The 20,565-nt window shown below is 45.2% G+C and overlaps 1 protein-coding gene across 1 annotated transcript in view; it reads right to left on the bottom strand.

Moving 5' to 3' along the window:
* Positions 1-18,736, bottom strand: part of LOC140723897 (NACHT, LRR and PYD domains-containing protein 3-like) — a 44,557-nt gene extending 25,821 nt beyond the window's left edge. Inside the window, exons 1-5 of the mRNA XM_073038436.1 lie at positions 18,605-18,736; positions 15,987-16,155; positions 4,755-4,851; positions 1,204-1,530; positions 474-640 (exon numbers count right to left, since the gene is read on the bottom strand). Of these exons, the coding sequence (XP_072894537.1) occupies positions 474-640; positions 1,204-1,530; positions 4,755-4,764 (504 nt within the window). The 5' untranslated portion in view covers positions 4,765-4,851; positions 15,987-16,155; positions 18,605-18,736. The remainder of the gene's footprint in view (positions 1-473; positions 641-1,203; positions 1,531-4,754; positions 4,852-15,986; positions 16,156-18,604) is intronic.
* Between the last annotated feature and the right edge of the window lie 1,829 nt (positions 18,737-20,565).

The raw sequence follows: 20,565 nt of genomic DNA, 5'->3' as shown, positions 1-20,565 counted from the left end.
TGCTAGGTTTACTCTCAGAACCCTTTTTAAACAATGGAACCACATGAGCAATGCGCCAATCCTCCGGCACCATCCAGGTTTCTAATGACATTTGAAATATTTCTGTCAGAGCCCCTGCTATTTCTACAGTAACTTCCTTCAAGGTCCGAGGGAATATCCTGTCAGGATCTGGAGATTTATCCACTTTTATATTCCTTAAAAGTGTCAGTACTTCCTCCTCTTTAATTGTCATAGTTTCCATTACTTGCCGCTGCTGCTCTCATATCACACTGATAAATACAGCAGGTGGGAGATAAAAAGCTGAGGCTGACCCTGTAGTTCCCAGTGCTCCCCACATTAACAGCTGAAACCAGATCTGCAAGAGACAGGTCAGAAATCAAAGCCTCCATTGCCAGGTAGAACGCCAAGAACGTGAAGATTAATTTTGGTCACTATTCCCAGCAGTTCAGTGACAATACACAAACTACACTCACCTCATTTTCTTCTCTACTGAAATGTCCCTCCTTTGTCAACATCCAACCGAGTCTTTCAACCTTTTCTTCAATTGCTTGTTTGAGTCTGTCTCTATAGAACTTTGTCAGTTGGTACAGTCGATATCCCTCCCCCTCTGCTAAGAGGTCGCGGATTGTAAACTCTGTATCTGTGAATATAAAAAGGAAAATGTAGGCTTGAACTCAAATATTCTTCGTTTCCGCCGCTCTCTCCAAACTCAACAAAAAAACATGACTTGAACCTGCCTACAGACACTAAAACCGATATATTCCCAATCTCCAACTGGCCTTAAAACCTACCAAACAATGTTCGAGGCATTACGTTCATAGAAGGACCAGATTTGATGCACACCAGTCCATCCCTCAACCGACCCACTCACCTATTTCAATTTTGGATCGGCAAAAAATGCTGGGCCTGTCAGTAATATTCGCTTCCCAGAGATACACTCTCCATCCTGGCAAATACATTTCCCTTAATTCACATCCCGGAAATACTCTCTTATCTGGACAACAGCATTTCCTCCAATACACATCCTGGAAATCCTCAGAGCAGGTAGTACATTTCCTGTAGCGGGGTAACGGGTGCCCCACTACACCACATGTACCACAGCCACACATCCCCCCTCTCTCTGATCAACCCTCCAGCAACGAATCGCATTTACCCTCCTCCCTGCCACATTCTGCAAACACATCATCCTCATATTTCACACACCCGCTGCTTGTTGGGGACTTGACAATTCCGTGTTCAATGAGCTTCCGGGCTGACAGGCGGTCACCTCACTTGTGCCGGTTCCGGGGTCCTGATCGGTGTCTCCGGGCTGACAGGCGGTCTCCTCTCTTGTGCTGGTTCCGGGGTCCTGATCGATGTCTCTGGGCTGAATTTGCTCCACTTCCGCTGCGGCCATACTGCACTCTGGGACATTGCTCCCAACCGGACCCTGCTTTGGTACATTGCTTCCCTTGTCCCGATCATCTTTCCTCGATGATCCACCTGGCAAAAACCTCTTCACTACTTTCTGCACTCGTTTCGATTTCCTACCTGAAATAAATGATGAATTACAGGTCATACGGGTATGATTTAGAGCTGAGCAAGACTGATTCAGAATACAATGGACCCGTGACTCTGGCTGACCAGATTTGGAGTGGAACTGTGCTGGTTACTGTGAACCGTACATCCTGCTTGGTGACCATCCCAATAACCCGGTGACTGGACACATTCACTCCCAGTAAAATAACAGGATAGACACAGTAATGCCAATCACATAAATCACAGCAGTTGAATGATGACCCCGGGAATTTAATGCAACGGTGTCCAGTGATACTGGGAAACTAAACTTACCGGCCTGTAATTTCTCAGATTACTTTTAGATCCTTTTTTAAACAATGGAACAACATGAGCTATCCTTCAATTCTCTGGCATCTCACCCGTAGATACCGACATTTTAAATTTATCTGCCAGGGCCCGTGCAATTTCAACACTCGTTGAAGCTCTGTCAAGTCTCGTTGAAGCTCTGATGGAACACCCTGTTAGGTCCTGGAGACTTATCTACTCTGATTTGCCTCAGAATAGCAAGCACCTCCTCCTCTTCAATCTGTATAGGTTCGATGACCTCACTACCTGTTTGCCTTATTTCCGTTCACTCCATGCCAGTTTCCTTAGTAAATAGAGATGCAAAAAACATGTTTAAGATCTCCCCCATTTCTTTTGGTTCCATACATAGCCGACCACTCAGATCTTCAAGAGGACCTGTTTTACCCCTTACTATGCTTTTGTTCTTTATATACCTGAAGAAGCTCTTTGGATTGTCCTTCACCTTGACTGCCAACACAACCTCATGTCTTCTTTTAGCCCTCTTTATTTCTTTCTTAAGTATTTTGTGCATTTTTATACTCCTCAAGCACCTTATTTCCTCCCTGTTACCTATACATGTTATACATCACTCTCTTCTTCTTTATCAGAGTTCCAATATCCCTGAGAACCAAGGTTCCTTATTCTTATTCACTTTGTCTTTAATCCTGAAAGGAACATACAAACTCTGCACTCTCAAAATTTCTCCTTTGAAGGCACGCCACTTATCAATCACATCCTTGCCAGAGAACAACCTGTCCCAATCCACGCTTTTTAGATCCTTTCTCATTTCTTCAAATTTGGCCTTTTTCCAGTTTAGACCCTCAACCCGAGGACCTGATCTATCTTTATTCATGGTCAAGTTGAAACTAATGGCGTTATGATCACTGGAACCAAAGTGTTCACCGACACACACTTCCGTCACCTGCCCTAACTCATTTCCTAATAGGAGATCTAATATTATATCCTCCCTAGTTGGTACATCTATATATTGATTTAGAAAACTTTCCTGAACACATTTTACAAACTCTAACCCATCTAGACCTTTAACAACATGGGATTCCCAATCAATGTGTGGAAAAGTAAAATCCCCTGCAATCACAACTTTCTGTCTCCTGCAGTTGTTTGTTATCTCTCTGCAGATTTGCTCCTCCAATTCTCGCTGAATATTGGGTGGTCTATAATACAACCCCATTAATGTGGTCATACCTTTCCTGTTTCTCAGCTCCACCCATATGGCCTTGGTAGACAAGCCCTCTAATCTGTCCTGCCTGAGCACTGCTGTAACATTTTCCCTGACTAGCAGTGCTACCTCCCCATCCTTCATTCCTCTGCCCCTACCAACGTTTGAAATATTGGAACTCTGGAACATTAAGCTGCCCCTCCTGTAGCCAAGTTTCACTAATGGCTAAAATGTCGTAATTCCATGTGTCAATCCATGCCCTCAGCTGGTCAGCGTTCGCCACAATACTCCTTGCATTGAAATAGACACACCTCAGAAGATTATTACCACCACAAAAGACTTTTTCTGACTTTGCATGAACTTTTAACATTATTTATTTTCACCCCCGCTCCACTATCTGCTCTGGAGCTCTGGTTCTATAGAATGGACTAGATTAAGCTGGAAAGAGTTTAGTGGAGAATGACCAGTATGTCACTGGACTAAGATGTTGGGTTTTCTGTTATATGGTTGGTCTGGGACCGTTTGCCCTGGATAATTGGAGCTTGAAGGGTGACCTTACACACGTACATAAAAATAATCAGGGACGTAGTTAGGGTAGATGGTCATAGTCTTTTTCCCGGGGTAGAGGAGTCTAAGACTCGAGGGCAGAATTTAATAAGGACCGAAGGGGCATTCGTTCACGTGGCGGGTGATGGGTATAAATTACATGCAGCCAGAGGAGGCAGTAAACACAAATAAATTTACAAAGTTGAGAGGATGTGGGCAGGGAAATGGATAGAAGTCTATAAGGGAAATTTGGGAAAAGCTGTTGGAAAATGGAGCAAGCACAAAAGACATTTGGATCAGCATGAATTAGCTAGGTCGAAGGACCTGTGTCCAGGCTGTTATGTCTGTTTTATTCCCCCCAGAATCAGAGTTGAGCACAATCACAGTGCCTATTGGGGACTGAGACATTTGCTCACTGGCTATACCGGGTTTTGCATCAGAGATCCTGGGAATTTTAAATCCAGGTAGCAGGCCAACTGAATAGGGAAATATTGAGAACTCACATTCACCATTTGTACACAGCGCAGACATGGATTCGGGTATTAAAATACTAAAGCAAACCACATATTTATCCGCAATGAGATGTCAACTGATCTGCAACCATTCCCAATGCTGCCAATGTTCTTGGCTCAGCTACAGAAAACAGATTTCAGAAACTCCCCTCATCTCCTTTCCGCGGCAGCCAAGAAAACCAGGAGGGAGTTGATAGCTGCCTTTCCAAATCCTGAAATGCTCGTTTATCACACAATCTCTGAATTCCTGGAAATGCTCCTACCATCTGGTTCTGAATTTTATAAATGAAAGTTGGAGATATCTTACACATCAGGGCCTGTCTCGAGGTGAAACAGAAACTGACCCAGGACTTTTACATAGCCCACAAGCCCGCAATTGCCTTCCTGTGTTTCACTCACAGCCACCTGATCCAGGAGTACCTGCTCCTTTCACTCAGGTGAAGCTTTGAAACTCACTCAGGTGAGTGGAGTGATTCGACCATTATCGGTGTCAGGTCCCTGAGCTGGAACTGTTAGATTGATCAATTACATCAAGGCTGCTTTACCAGTGGGATCACTGATACTGCTTGATGAAAGTTTTCTGTGCCCAGTTAGCATCTGTGTAAGTTTGTTCATTTGTACTAGTGTGTGCCAACAGGAGAGAAGTTCAGTTAGAATGATCCCAGTGATCATACCTTTGTCCATTCTGTATCTGACTGACGATTGTTGATTGCCGTCGTCTTGTTTATACTTTGGTCCCGGGGCAGGAAAGCTCCACCTGCTGGTGATACCCTGAATTACAAACAAGCAGACAGTGAGTCAGAGAGAGTACGATTACAGTATTTGCAAATAACAGTATCGCCATCCACTGTATCAGAGCATCCGTTGGCTTAGGGACAAAACATTCCCTGTTAACATGAACTCCCACACCATGTCTGTAATCCTGTCCAGTGCATCTACTGATAGAGTTACAGAGCAACAGAGCACAGATAGAGACCTTTCAGCCCAATGAGACAATGCTGACTACAGTGCTCACCGAGATGGTCCCAATTTCCTGTGATGGGACCATTTCCCTACTGGCCTCTTCACTCCATCTACACATCCCAACTGCTTCTGGAATTATACAATTGGGTCTGCCTCATCGACTTCCTCTGGCAATTCCCTCCACATAATCACCAATCTCTATATGAAACCGTTGTTGCTCGCGTTGGTTTTTCAATCTATTTACAACTCCTCTGCCCATTTAGATCCCCAATAAGCTACCATAATCTTCACCGTGAACACCATCCACTAATTTTGTGCCATCTGCGAACTTCCTGGTCAAGCCTTGTACATTCACATCCAAATGTTTGGAGGATAGTAACTGTTCTGGAACATGGTGTTGCGTGTCCTGAGGCACCTGTACCTTCTACCTGATGGCAGCAGCGAGAAAAGTGCATTGCCTGGGCGGTGAGGATCATTGATGATGGATGCTGCTTTTCTACGGCAACATTTCATGTAGATAAACTCAATATTTGGGAGACCTTTCCCCGTGACATACTGGACCAAATCCAGTACCTTTCGAAGGATTTTCTGCTCAAAAGCATTGGTGTTCCCCGACCAGTCCGTAATGCAGCCAATCAGCAGACTTTCCACCACACATCTGCAGAGGTTTGCCAACGTTTTTGCGACATACCGAATCTCCACATACCCCTGAGGAAGTAGAGACACTGTTGTACTGTCTTCACAATCATATTTATATGATGGGTCTGGGACAGGACCTCTAAGAGTGAGACCCAAGAATTTAAAGTTACCGACCCCCTCCAACTCTGATCCTCCGATGAGTACTGGCTCAAGGACCGCGGGCTTCCCTCTCCGGAATTCTACAATCAGTTTTTTGGTCATATTGATATTGATTGAGAGGTTGTTGTTATTACACCAGTCAGCCAAGTTTTCAGTCTCCCTCCTGTATGCTGATTCACCTCCCCTTTTGATAGAGTCCACAACAGAGCTATCATCAGCAAACTTATATATGGTGGTGGAGCCGTACTTAGCCGCACAGTCACAGGCGTAAAGCGAGTAGAACAGGGGGCTAAGTACACATCCCTGTGGTATTCCAGTGCTGATGGAGATTGAGGAGGAGCTGTTTTTGCCAATCTGAACTGGGTGGGGTCTACAAGTGAGGAAATCCAGGACTCAATTGCACCAGGAGGTATTGAGGTCAGGTCTTGGAGTTTACTGATTAGTTTTGAGGAGATGATGATGTTAAAGGTACCCTGATAACTTACTGTGAATGACATCGAGCTCTGAGGAGTTGCAGCTTGGTGCACCAGGTGCGGATGTGGTCATCTGGGAGGCTGGGGGTCTATCAGAATTTCCAGTAATTTCCCTTTTTTATCTTAAATACTGCACAAACACCAACGGTTTTCAAGATGCTTCTGACATCCTGAACAGATTTTGCAGAAATGCAATGCCTATATTCATTAGTTTTCTCTTCATTCCAATACAGTCCAGACAGTGAGTGTTCACAACATCCTCCCCGCCACCAACCTCACTGTCAATCTGTTACATCTGCTCCTGAGTTCACTTGTCTCTTCACTGAGGGGCAGTGATCAGATAATGAAAAATAAAACGTGCAACAATCCTTCGTGGGCTGTTACTGAGTAACGGCTCAGCAAAAATAACAGAAAAAATGAATAACAAAGCTCTACGACATATCCTGAATTTAATTATGACCAAGAGTAGCACAGCAACATTTTCTATCAATAAATTGAAGTTGTATTGTCTCCTTCTACCCTGCCTCGTGCTGCATTTAATTCAACCTGTGCTGGTGATGCTTCCCCCGGCTCACTGCCCCTGGGGGCGAGGGTCCTCTCCCAATCCCGACCCCGCAGAATATCCCAACACAGAATGGAAAGGAAACTGCCGCCCATCCAGGAACAGTGAGCATGCGCTGTGATTGTTACATCATCAGTGTGGGGGGCGGAGCCTCGAAATGAAACCCGCAGATGCTGCAGATCTGCGGTAAAATAAGAGAGGGGAAACCAGTTGAACGAGATGGCGGAGGATGTGGAGATGAAACCAGCTGGGAGAAAGGATCAAGGACAATCACTGATGGTCCTCCAGCAATACACAGATACTGAATTAATAGTAGATACTACTGTATAAAAGATTCTAAAATGACCAAGATAGAACAACAGGAAATTTGGCATCTACCCTTCTCTCCTAACTAAATCTTATCAATGCACCATGGAAAGTATCCCATCCAGATACCTGACACCTTCGTCTGGCTACTGCTCCGCCCATGATTGCAAAGAACTGCGGAGAGTTGTGGACACAGCTGAGTACATCACAGAAACCAACCTCCCCACCATGGACTCTGTCTACACTTCCCACTGCCTCAGTAAAGCAGGCCGTGTAGTCAAAGATCCCCACAACCTGGGACATCCTCACTTCTCACATATTCCCCATCAGGGAGGAGCTACAAAACCCTGAAGCCATGTTCCACAAAGACGGTTTCCATTCTGCTGTCCTGAGCAAACTGAATGTCCCCAGTGTGATAAGATGGACAGCTGACCACACTGTGTTACTTGAAGTGACCTGACACTTTCTGCACTGCACTTTCTCTAGAACCATAATGCTTTGTAGCACTGATATTATTTTACCTTGTATCACCTCAATGTACTGTTTAATGAATTGATGTGTGTGGATAGTACACAAGATAAGATTTCCAGTGAACCTCTATACATGACAATAATAAACAGATTTCTCAATTTAATCGTTTGGAAATTATTAGGCGGCCTGGGTTGCTGGGTTGGCGTGGAGAGTTAAGTGAAGTGTAGAAATACTTATAGGAGCCCAGTTACACAGAAACAATGATCAAACCCAGGTATCAATCCAGGTGAAGTTTGGATCCGCTACCGGGCCAGGTGATGGAGATAAAGTTCCCAGGATATATCTCAATGGATGGATTCAGTCCCGGCCTCACCACCTCATCCCGCTCCTAGGACCGCAGCACCAGTGGCTGAGCGGCAGGTCATCTCAGGAGTTTCGGTGTGAAGCTCCCACAACCTGGACCCACAGAATATGTTCTGTCTGGGAAGCGGTGGAAGCCGGCTGTTCAGGGAAATAACGGGAAGCACTGCCCACCATTGCTCAGGACCGGCCTCAATTCTCACCTTCAGGATCTCGTTGGTCTTGCCCCACAGAGAATGATCGTTCCCCCGACTCCCCGCCCCAGGGGGCAAGGTCACTCTCCTGATCCCAGCCCCACAGACGATCCGCCGCTTTCATCCACACAAAAATCACTGCCCATCCTGGGACTGAGCATGCGCAGTGTGATCGTGCGTCATAGAGTGGGGGCAGGGCCTCAGAAACAAACCTGCAAATGCTGCCGATCTGTGGTAAAAATGGAGCAGGAAACAAGGTCATGTGATGGGTGCAGGGTCTCTCATTTAAAACAGTGACTCTGCTCTTCACTCCTCACACGCTGCCTGATCTACCCGACAAAATTTCCACATTTCAAATTTACACCAGCTACATTTTTAATTTTGCTCTCTGCATCTTACACATCCCATCCCTGTACTGCATAGGTCACAGAAATACAGGTTCGATTCCCATTACTGTCTAACAGACGATTCAGACCCAAACAGGAATCGTGCAGGTTTTGTTCAAACCACTTCTATGTTTACAAACACTAATTTCTATTCATATTCCTTTGGAATCACTGGAGAGGAACACTGAAACATCAAGTGAGAAACAGCCATTCAGCCCCTCCAACCAATCACAATGATAGATGCTCAGCCACATTTCTTCCCAATCCTCTTTGCCTCAATCCCTTCATTCTCCACCCATCTCCCAGCCTCTTTATTCTGTGAGGGAGATCATTGAGTCTTCACTGCCTCTGTGGTGGGGATTTACAAACATTCACTACCTTCGGAGTGGAGACATTTCCCCTCATCACAGTCCCGGACAGTCCATCCCCTTTTTCAGAGACTGGGATCCCTGGTTCAACCGGTAATGATGTTGTGCATTTCAATGTGTTCACCTCGCAGTCCTCGATTCTCTAAATGAAAGGGTTATCGCATTTGATCTTTCTTCATATGATGACCCCACCACTCCAGAGATCAGTCAGATGAATCTTCATTGCACTCTCTATAACAAATACCCTCTAACCTCTTTGTTAATTCTCTATGGAAATAATTTCCATCTTCTGCAGCCCCGTGTTGCCCCAAAACACTCACCTCCCATCCCAGTCACTATTTCCACCATCCTACCTCCTCCCTCACCTGGATCCACCTCTCACTCCCCAGCTCTTGCCCCATCCCCACCCCTCACCTCTTTTCTCTGACTATTTCCCGTCTACTCTCAGTCCAGAGGGAGGGTCTCGGCCCAAAATATTGATAGTCCCTTCTCAAACACAGATACTGCCCGACCCACTGAGCTCCTCTGGCAGTTTGATCTTTGGTCTGTATAACCCGTGTTAGTATGGGGAGCGGGATTTTACACCATATTCCAGGTACAATCTCCACAAAACCCAAATAATTGTTAAAGTGATTTTCATTCTTATACCAATAACTCTTCCAATAAATACAATGTACCTTGGACCTCCCTCCCTACCCTCTGCATCTAAGTCCATCTCCATTGAATCACACTCAGGATTTCAATTTGTCCTATAGTAGTGGGAGATCTCAGATTTCCCATATTGGTCTCCAGTTGACCTGCTGTTCTCACTCACTTATTTTGTCTCTGTAACCACAAAACCTTTTGACAAGAGACACAGAACATAGAACAGTACAGCACAGGAACAGGCCCTTCGGCCCAAAATGTTGTGCTCAAACTATCTAATTAATCAAATTGCCAATTAAACGGATCCCTTCTGCCTACACAATTTTCCCTCACATCCACGTGTCTATCTAAACATTTCTTAAAAGTCCCCAATGTATCTGCCGCTACCATCACACCAAGCAGCACATTCCACCAAACCACCATTCTGTGTAAAAAAAAGCACTTTCCCCTCACATCTTCTTTCAAACTACCCCTCTCACTTTAAATGCACGCATCTTGATTTAGACATTTCTACTCTGGGTAAAAAGTTATTCTCTATCTACTCTATCTATACATTTTGTAGCTTTATGAACCTCCATCGTCTCACCCCAGCCTGCGCTGCTCTTGAAAAAACAACACAAGTTTGTCCAACCTCTCGTTACAACTCATGCCCTCTAATCCAGGTACAGAGAAACACTGACTTGTGGCAGCACACAGTCAAGTACATTCAGATAACACACGGAACATAAATTACACAATTCTATGTCATTATCAATATAGCAATACAGGTTCTATATCATTAAAAATATACAAATGCATATATTGTGTCAATAGTCATAAATATACATTTTGTGTCGTTATCAATGTATAAAAATATTTTTTTTCAAAAGCCGCCTTAGAAATGTTGAATTTGGTCCCTCAGCCAAATTGTTGACACAGTTTGAGAAAAACTGGGCTCCAAGCACTTGTCCTTTCAACACTCACTGGGAAATCCTGCAGACCCAAGCAGGGTCTGGTTATTCCTTCTCATTAAATACGCAGACAACAGGAAAAGGTCATTCAGCCCATCCAGTCCATCCTGTCATTCAATAAGATACAAGACCAGTGCATCCTTACTCCCGAACACCAGTCCAATCTCCGCTTTGCCCGGACCATTGGCCAAACTTGCAGCTCAACGGTCTGCCAGTGTTTGCCCCCCGCCCCCCCCCCCCCCCAAATGGAGAATATCTCTGCTTGCCGCCATCGGGCTCAGACATTTCCACAGACGAGCCCCTCATGTCCCTTCCCCACTTTCAATGGGCTTCTTCCCCATCTTGCTCATTGAACCCCCGCTGGAACAAACATCCTCTCAGACTCCATGCTGTTCACCCGCTCTCACACCACCTTTATCCTCTCAGTAAAATCCCTCACCTATGTCTTTCTGCCAGATCACTTACTCCACGAGAAGCCTGCATCAAGGAGCAGTTTCCTCCTACCTGTCAGTGACAGATTATACTTCGGCCGCAGAAGTCATTTCACAAACTCACCCAACTTCCCGTGGAAGGAAAAAGGAAATAATTCAAAAAGCTGGACATCTACTTTGGGATTTGTTCTGCTGTGACGGGAAGTTCGAAGCGGGAGCAAGAAATGAATTCAGTGGGGGTAACGCCTTCTCAGCTGGTCTGCCTCTGCTATTGGATGCAACCAGTGATTGACATCACTTCACACCAATGGGAAGAGCGTAACTCCTCTGTTGACTGTGGGGTGGTGTGGGTAGGCCAGGTAATTTTTACCTCAGCTGGTAAAGTTCAACCGTCTCAGCGCCAGTGTGACGTAAGGAACTGCGCACACGATGTCAGCTCCAGGTGTGGGGAACCCACACGTGACATCAGGCATGAGGGGGTACACGTGACGTCACATCCCAATGTGGGGAACCCACACGTGTCATCAGGCATGAGGGGGTACAGAGTGAAGTCAGACCCCGGTGTGGGGAACCCACACGTGACATCAGGCATGTGGGTTGCACAGTGATGTCACGTGTGGGTGAGAACTTGTTTTCAAAAGCTGTTCAATGGACGTTTTAATGATTTCAGGGGGACAATGAAGGAAATTTAACAGGCTTCATCACTGAATCTTGTATTGTATGAGTTTAAGTCTCCTGCTATGTGCTCAGCTTTGCCATGATGTTCATGGAGTGGGCATTATGGCCCTTTTCTCGAACAGGGTCACAAAACACCAAATGTTTCTGGGGAAAACTTTCCAGGGTGATCTGGTGTGGGGTGCGTCAGTCAATGCAGTATCCTGTTGTTTATAATTTCACAAAGAATTGTTTTATTGATGTAAACTGGAATTGCTAGCAGTGTAAACACAGATTCGTATCAGTTAACAGAAGGCCTCTCATCCCTGCAGTCTTCGTCTCCTGGTAAACTAAAAACTCTGACAATGTGGACCACAGATACTCCTTCCTCTAAGTCAGTGTATCATTCAAACAGCTGATTGCTGAGATGCACTATATTTGTTGGTCAGTGAAGTTCCCCCAGATATAGTTTGATGGATTTGTTGGGGAGTTCTGGGATGTCTCAGTGAAATGACGGGTCAGCCAAACCCTCTGTTCTGTCCCTCTGACCTCCGGAGGTTCCACGGGGACCTCCTGCAAATCGCAACACAGTGCCAATTCCAGCTGATGGCGGTAGTATTCCTGTTCAGGAGGGGGTGAGGAAGGGGGCTGATCACGGGTTTGTGTAAATTGAGTATTAGTATGTGTTGAATGTATGTATTGGGGAGCACTTCGGATCCAGTGATCACAATACCATTAGTTTCAATATAATTATGGAGAAGAATAGGACTGGACCCAGAGTTGAGATTTTTGATTGAAGAAAGGCTAACTTTGAGGAGATGCAAAAGGATTTAGAAGGAGTGGATTGGGACAATTTGTTTTATGGGAAGGATGTAATAGAGAAATGGAAGTCATTAAAAGGTGAAAATTTGAGGGTAGAGAACCTTTATGTTCCTGTTAGGTTGAAAGGAATGGTTAAAAGTTTGAGAGCACCACGGTTTTCAAGGGATATTGGAAACTTGGTTCAGAAAAAGAGGGAGATCTGCAATAAATATAGGCAGCATGGAGTAAATGAGGTGCTCGAGGAATATAAAGAATGTAAAAAGAATTTTAAGAAAGAAATTAGAAAAGCTAAAAGAAGATGCGAGGTTGTTTTGGCAAGTAAGGTGAAAATAAATCCGAAGGGTTTCTACAGTTATATTAATAGCAAAAGGATAGTGAGGGATAAAATTGGTCCCTTAGAGAATCAGAGTGGACAGCTATGTGTGGAGCCGAAAGAGATGGGGTAGATTTTGAACAATTTATTTTCTTCGGTATTCACTAAGGAGAAGGATATTGAATTGTGTAAGGTAAGGGAAACAAGTAGGGAAGTTATGGAAACTATGACCATTAAAGAGGAGGAATTACTGACGCTTTTAAGGAATATAGAAGTGGATAAATTTCTGGGTCCTGACAGGATATTCCCTCGGACATTGAGGAAAGTTAGTGTAGAAATAGCAGGGGCTCTGACAGAAATATTTCAAATGTCATTAGAAACGGGGATGGTGCCGGAGGATTGGCATATTGCCCATGTGGTTCCATTGTTTAAGAAGGGTTCTAAGAGAAAACCTAGCAATTATAGGCCTGTCAGTTTGACATCAGTGGTGGGTAAATTAATGGAAAGTATTCTTAGAGATGGTATATATAATTCTCTGGATAGACAGGGTCTGATTAGGAATAGTCAGCATGGATTTGTGCGTGGAAAGTCATGTTTGGCAGATCTTTTGGAATTTTTTGAAGAGGTTACGAGGAAAGTTGACCATGGTAAACCAGTGGATGTTGTCTATATGAACTTCCGTAAGGCCTTTGACAAGGTTCCGCACGGAAGGTCAGTTAGGAAGGTTCAATCGTTAGGTATTAATATTGAAGTATTAAAATGGATTCAACAGTGGCTGGATGGGAGATGCATGAGAGTAGTGGTGGATAACTGTTTGTCAGGTTGGAGGCCGGTGACTAGTGGTGTGCCTCAGGGATCTGTATTGGGTAAAATGTTGTTTGTCATATACATTAATGATCTGGATGATGGGGTGCTATATTGGATTTGTAAGTATGCAGATGATACTAAGGTAGGTGGCGTTGTGGATAATGAAGTAGGTTTTCAAAGCTTGCAGAGAGATTTAGGCCAGTCAGAGGAGTGGGCTGAATGATGGCAGATGGAGTTTAATGCTGTTAAGCGTGAGGTACTACATTTTGGTAGGAATAATCCAAATAGGACATACATGGTAAATGGTAGGGCATTGAGGAATGCAGTAGAACAGAGTGATCTAGGAATAATGGTGCATAGTTCGCTGAAGGTGGAATCTCATGTGGATAGGGTGGTGCAGAAAGCTTTTGGTATGCTGGCCTTCATAAATCAGTGCTTTGAGTATAGGAGTTGGGATGTAATGTTAAAATTGTACAAGGCATTGGTAAGGCCAAATTTGGAGTATTGTGTACAGTTCTGGTCAGCGAATTATAGGAAAGATTTCAACAAAATAGAGAGAGTACAGCAAATATTTACTAGAATGTTACCTGGGTTTCAGCACCTAAGTTACAGGGAAAGGTTGAATAAGTTAGGTCTTTACTATTTGGAGCATAGAAGGTTGAGGGGGACTTGATAGAGGTATTTAAAATTATGAGGGGGATAGATTGAGTTGACGTGGATAGGCTTTTTTCCGTTGAAAGTAGGGGAGATTCAAACAAGATGAGATGAGTTGAGAGTTAGGGGGCAGAAGTTTAAGGGTAACATGAGGGGGAATTTCTTTATTCAGAGAGTGGTAGCTTTGTGAATGAGCTTCCAGTAGAAGTGGTAGAGGCAGGTTCGGTATTGTCATTTAAAGTAAAATTGTATAGGTATATGGACAGGAAAGGAATGGAGGGTTATGGGCTGGGTGCAGGCCAGTGGGACTAGGTATGAGTAAGCATTTGGCACAGACTAGAAGGGCCGAGATGGCCTGTTTCGGTGCTGTAATTGTTATATGGTTATATGTCATATGTTATATATTATATTATATTATATGTTATATGGTTAGTTGCCATGGAAGTGGGCGGGTCCAAGCCAGACAGCTGGAGAGTCCAGCTGCCTGCTCTTGCAGATCTGTATTTAGTTTCTTTCCCAAGACGAGACTGTGGGGTCAATTAGTTGTGGTTCCCCAAGCTGGAAAGGAGGATGTGGGTGATGTGGATCAGTTTACGTGTGTGGGAGTGGGGTAACTGGTGGAAAGGGTATGGGGCCATTAGTGGGATGGAGGGAGGTAGGGGATGTGGGTTATCAGACACAGCATAACATGGGAGGATGGGTCCCAGGAAAAATTGAGTCATAAAGAAGGGATGAGTTGGTCCATTAAATCAGACAGGATCAGACCTTTCAGGAAGCAACAGTTCCCTTTGCATGTTAATTACTGACTAATCTTCCTGAACGTTGTGTTTGTGACAGAGCCCCAGTGTCTGGGAACAGCTAAATGGCAGGACGCAGAGGGTGATGGGGAGGGGCTGTTTATTGGACTCGCCAGTGCTTCGCGATGTTCCCCATGGTTACACCTATTGCTACTTGTCATCTATATCAATCATTTGGTTGGGAATATACAGGGTGTGGGTCGGAAGTTTGAACATGGAACATAGAAGTCTACGGTACTTACAGGCCCTTCGGCCCACAATGTTCTGCCAACCTTGTAACCTGCTCTAGAAACTGTCTAGAATTACCCAACTGCATAATACTATTTTTCTGAGCTCCATGTACCTATCTAAGAGTTTCTTAAAATACCCTATTGTATCCGCCTCCACCACTGTTGCCAGCAATGCATAACAGACCCACCACTCTGTGTGAAAAAATTCCCCTGACATCCACCCTCTACCTTCCGCCAACCACCTTAAAACTATACCCGCTCATGTCAGTCATTTCAGCCCTGGGAAGAAAGCCTCTGGCTATCCACATGATCAAAGCCTCTCATCATTTTATACACTTCTATCAGGTCACCTCTCATTCTGCATCACTCCAAGGAGAAAAGTCCAAGCAAGTTTGCAGCAGTTAAATTTAAAGAATTACTTTTTTTTTGAAAGATATTAAGTATAAACTCTTCACTTTGTTTCCATCTCCCTACTCGGAAGTGACCGAAAGCTACTTCACAAGATGCAAGACCTTGAAATGAACACACAGAGGGAATGTGAGTGACTTTAAAGAGCTGGGATACTGACAGCACATCACCAGACCTGGAGTGATTGTAACTGGTCTGACAGAGACATAACTGGTATCTCTGGGCACATTCAGTCTCACCCCATCTATTTCCTACCTTTCTTTGTGCAGGTATGTAATGTCTAAAGGACCAGTGTTTGAGTAAATGAGACTCACCAAACTTTCTCCTGAGTGAATCTATCGAAACCCTGAGTCTGAAGGGTTCTGTCCAGCTGATGCTCTCAGTCCTTGGGCTGGTTCACTTGTTGATCTTCCCTCGACCTCAGTTGTGGTTTGCTTCCAGTTGTCGGCTTTTCTTCCAATAAATCTCTCACCGCAGTTCTAACTTTAAAATAAAAAACAATGAAGCACGTTAACAACACAAAGGAGAACAAAACATTACTGCTCAATGTTCCTAAAAATAAAACTCACTGAAATTTAAACATTAAGACAAATATAATGATCTGAGTGAACAAATCTGTAATTGTTCCTCACACGTCACAAAATGAAATGCGATAAGGAGGAGCCATCATTCAGTCAGGAACAGGATTATGCGATTTGATCCATCTGGTCTGCCCCACCATTCAACCATGGCTGATTTCATTCCAACACCATATTTCTGCCTTCCTCATGTAACCCTGAAGCTACTAGGAACAAACACAAATATATTAACCTCTGCCATAAATATACCCCAATAACAGCTTCATCCACCCTCTGTGGCAACAAATTCTACAGATCAGTCACCCTTTACTTGATATTCTCCTCATCTCAATTTTAAAGGGAAGCTTCTTTATTCTGGGACTGTGTTCTCAGATCCCAGACTCTCCATCTAATGGAATTATCCTCTCCATGTCCACTGTATCCAGGCTTTTCAGCATTCGGTAAGTTTCCTTAAACAAGCACAACCCCCACCCCCACTGTCCCTCTGAACTCCATTGAGCACAGGTCCAGGACCATTGACTAACAGACAGGTGACAGTGAGGGGTAATTTCGAAATACGGTTTGAACACTGAACCCTGGGTCCAATTCTACTACTGCAAACATTTAATGACCTCCTCTCCATGTGACGGATGGTATAGGAACTCATTCTCACCTCAGATCAGCACTCATTGCCTCCAAAGGAACCCCAGAAACAAGCATCTGACCACAGACCATAACCACTCTCTCAACACCTCATGAGCCCGAGCAGCTTGATCCCCAGATCCATTTCACCAGGGTTAAAATCTGTGATAGGGTCGCACAGCTGAACGTGACATTTACCTCGCACATCGTCCCCACATCAGGGATTTCCCCACAACCAATGTCCAGCAACCCGAGACTTCTGATTCATTGTGGAAGGAGGAACATTCAGCCCCAGCTACAGAAGTACTGACCTGGCCAAATCCCCAAAACTGACAGTTCCATATTCCCGGAGTCTGCATCTCAGGATTACAGTCCAAGCAGCAACTTCGCAGGACTCCTTTGTTGCTGATAACATGCTGTAGTGTCTCGGCCAATCAGAGTTCAAAAATTAACACTCCTACATCAAACTATGGCAGAATGGGAACCTGATAATCCTCTGACTGGGTCAGATATTGGGCTGGCAAACCTGGGCGCGGGTCACCAGCAGGCAGGGATACGTTTCATATTGTCTCCAGCAGCTAAACCGAAAGCATTTTATCATTATCTTATTGTTAAATGAGATCTTGCCCAGTACATTTGGCCGTCGCATTTCCTGTGGGCTAACAGGAATAACAGGCTTTTCATTTCAAATTGAAATTAAATGCTGGAAACTCGGTACATCAGATTGGATGTGTGGAAAGAGAAACTGTGGGAGACTCAGTATCAGAACTGATGCTGCCCGATCTGCTGAACGGTTCCAGCATTTTCTCTTTTTACTTTAAATGATGCACAACTATTGACTGATTACAAGATGTTTGTGTCGGCCTGAACAAAGTCGCACAAATGTCATGCCCACATTCATCAGTTTTCTCTGCATTCCAACACAGGGTTAATACAGTCGATACAGTCAATGCTCACAACATCCTCCCCACCCCACTATCAGTCTGTTCCATCTGCTCCCGAGGCCACTAACTCTCAATGAGCGGAAGTGACCAGAGAGCGATAAAATTGTGCTCCACTCCCTGCAGATCCTGGCTGCTCCTGGCAACAGGAAAATTGCCTCTCTAAAAATGACCAAAACAGGAAAAAACAGACTCAACTTTAAACGCTGAGAGTCTCCGTCTGACAAAGATTAACACAGCGGCCATTTGGTAACTTTGAAACTAAAATTGTGGTGACTGTCTTTATCCTTCCTCATTCTGCATTAAATAAATCCTCTGGTAGATCAGGTAACAAACACCGATATCAGAAGTAACTCCGTGAGACAAAATACTTCACAATGAAGGCAACGGTAGATTAGAGATTGTCGATATTTATCATCGAGGTGGTGGGATGCAGGCTGGACAGAGGTTGAACCAGATTGGCAGGGATTAAGCAGATGAAACGGGTGGGAGAAGGGATCAAGGACGATCACTAATGGTCCTCCAGCAACGCACAGACACTGAATTAATAGTACATACTACTATGTAGTAAAATGACAAAGATAGAGCAACAGGAACTTTGGCATTTACCCTTCTCCCCGAACCAACTTTTATCAACACACCATGGAAAATATCCCCTGGTTCGGAGTGAAGGTCTCACAATCCGGACCGACCCCGGCAGGTTTTGTCCAGGAAGCGGGGTGAGACCGCGAGTTCGTGGAAGTTAACGGGACTCACTGCCCAGCATCGGTCGGGACCGGACTCAATACTCACCGCATGGATCTTGTCGGTCCCGCTCCGCAGAGAATGATCCGACCCCCCAAACCCCCGGCTCCCCGCCCGTGGGGGCGAGGACCCTCTCCCGATCCGGATCCCGTAGACAATCCGCCGCTCCGGACCCGCTTCAACACAAAGAAAAAAATCACTGCCCAGCCCGGGAATGTGAGCATGCGCAATGTGCTTATTGCGTCATCAGAGCGTGGGCGGGGCCTCGGAGACAAACCCGCAGAAGCTGCCGATTCAAGTCGTCACTTTTATTGTCATTTCGACCACAACTGCTGGTACAGTACATAGTAAAAATGAAACAACGTGTTTTTTTTTCAGACCAATGGTGTTACATGACACAGTACAAAAACTGGACTGAACCACATAAAAAATAATACAGAAAAGAAAAAAAAACTACACCAGGCTACAGACCTATCCAGGACTGCATAAAGTGCACAAAACAGTGCAGACGTTACAATAAATAATAAACAGGACAATAGTGCAGTAAGGTGTCAGTCCAGGCTCTGGGTATTGAGGAGTCCGATAGCTTGCGGGAAGAAACCGTTTCATAGTCTGGCCGCGAGAGCCCGAATGCTTCAGTGCCTTTTCCCAGACGGCAGGAGGGAGAAGAGATTGTATGAGGGATGCAGGGGGTCCTTCATAATGCTGTTTGCTTTGCGGATGCCGCGTGTAAGTTCAATATCCGTGATGGCGGGAAGAGAGGCCTCAATGATCTTCTCAATTGACCTCACTATCCGATGCAGGGTCTTGCGATCCGAGATGGTGCAATTTCCGAACCAGGCAGTGATGCAGCTGCTCAGGATGCTCTCAATACAACCCCTGTAGAATGTGATGAGGATGGGGGGTGGGAGATGGACTTTCCTCAGCCTTTGCAGAAAGTAGAGACGCAGCTGGGCTTTCTTTGCCATGGAGCTGCTGTTGAGGGACCACGTGATATTCTCCGTCAGGTGAATACCAAGAAATGTTGTGCTCTTAACGATCTCTACCGAGGAGCCGTCGATGTTCAGCGGGGAGTGGTCGCTCCGTGCCCTCCTGAAGTCAACAACCATCTCTTTTGTTTTGTTCACATTAAGAGACAGGTTGTTGGCTCTGCACCAGTCCGTTAGACGCTGCTCCTCCTCTCTGTAAGCTGACTGGTCGTTCTTGCAGAGTGGTGGAGGTGACTGAGTGAGAGAAACAAGTTTGATTGAGGTGAGAGGGTGCGTGAGAGAGGAGGAGATGGAGATGGGAAGACAGAGGGTGACTGAGATTGAGAGTGAGGTGGCGGATGATAGGGGTAGCGACAGGGATTGTGGGAGAGGAGAGAGAATGGAAGAGTAAGAGAAACAGATGGATAGAAGGGAGAGAGTGTGAGAGAAATGAAGAGAGGCATGAGAGTGTGAGTAGATGAAGAGAGACAAGAGAGAGGAGTAAGATTTGTTAATAGAGGAGTAGAGAGAGTGGTGATAGAGAAGAAGAGCGTGAGGAAAGGGGTGAAAGAGAGTGGGAGACTGGTTGAGTAGCAGTGTAACTGAGGTGGATAGAGAAGAGGGAAGGGGGAGGGGAGAGGTGGGGACGAAGCAAAGATGATTGAGAGGGAGCAAGAAGGGAGGGCTGGAGTAGAGGGCCCTATGAGGAAGAGGAACTGTGAGGAGGGTGTGGTGAGGGAAATGGGGTAAGTAGCTAGGGGTGAGGGAGAAAGGCAAGGAGATTTGTGTATATGATTAGAATTGTTACTCTAACTATTTATTCAGTCCCCAGTTGCAGGGTCATTAATCACGTATGTTCACAAGTCACCGAACAAATCCACCGTGGGATTACGGTTCCATGCTGGGAATGATGAGCGTGAGGGCAGCTTGCTGTTCTCGGTGTCGGATGTGAGAGGTCCTGGAGACTCCCAGCCTCCTGGACGACAACATCTGCACCCGGTGTGTCGAGCTGCAGCTCCTTAGGGACCGAGTTAGGGAACT

Source organism: Hemitrygon akajei, unplaced genomic scaffold (genome assembly GCF_048418815.1).
Source record: "Hemitrygon akajei unplaced genomic scaffold, sHemAka1.3 Scf000144, whole genome shotgun sequence".
NCBI classification, from domain to species: Eukaryota; Metazoa; Chordata; class Chondrichthyes; order Myliobatiformes; family Dasyatidae; genus Hemitrygon; species Hemitrygon akajei.
The sequence above is the reverse complement of the archived record's forward strand: the minus strand, read 5'-3'. Positions and strand labels throughout refer to the sequence as shown.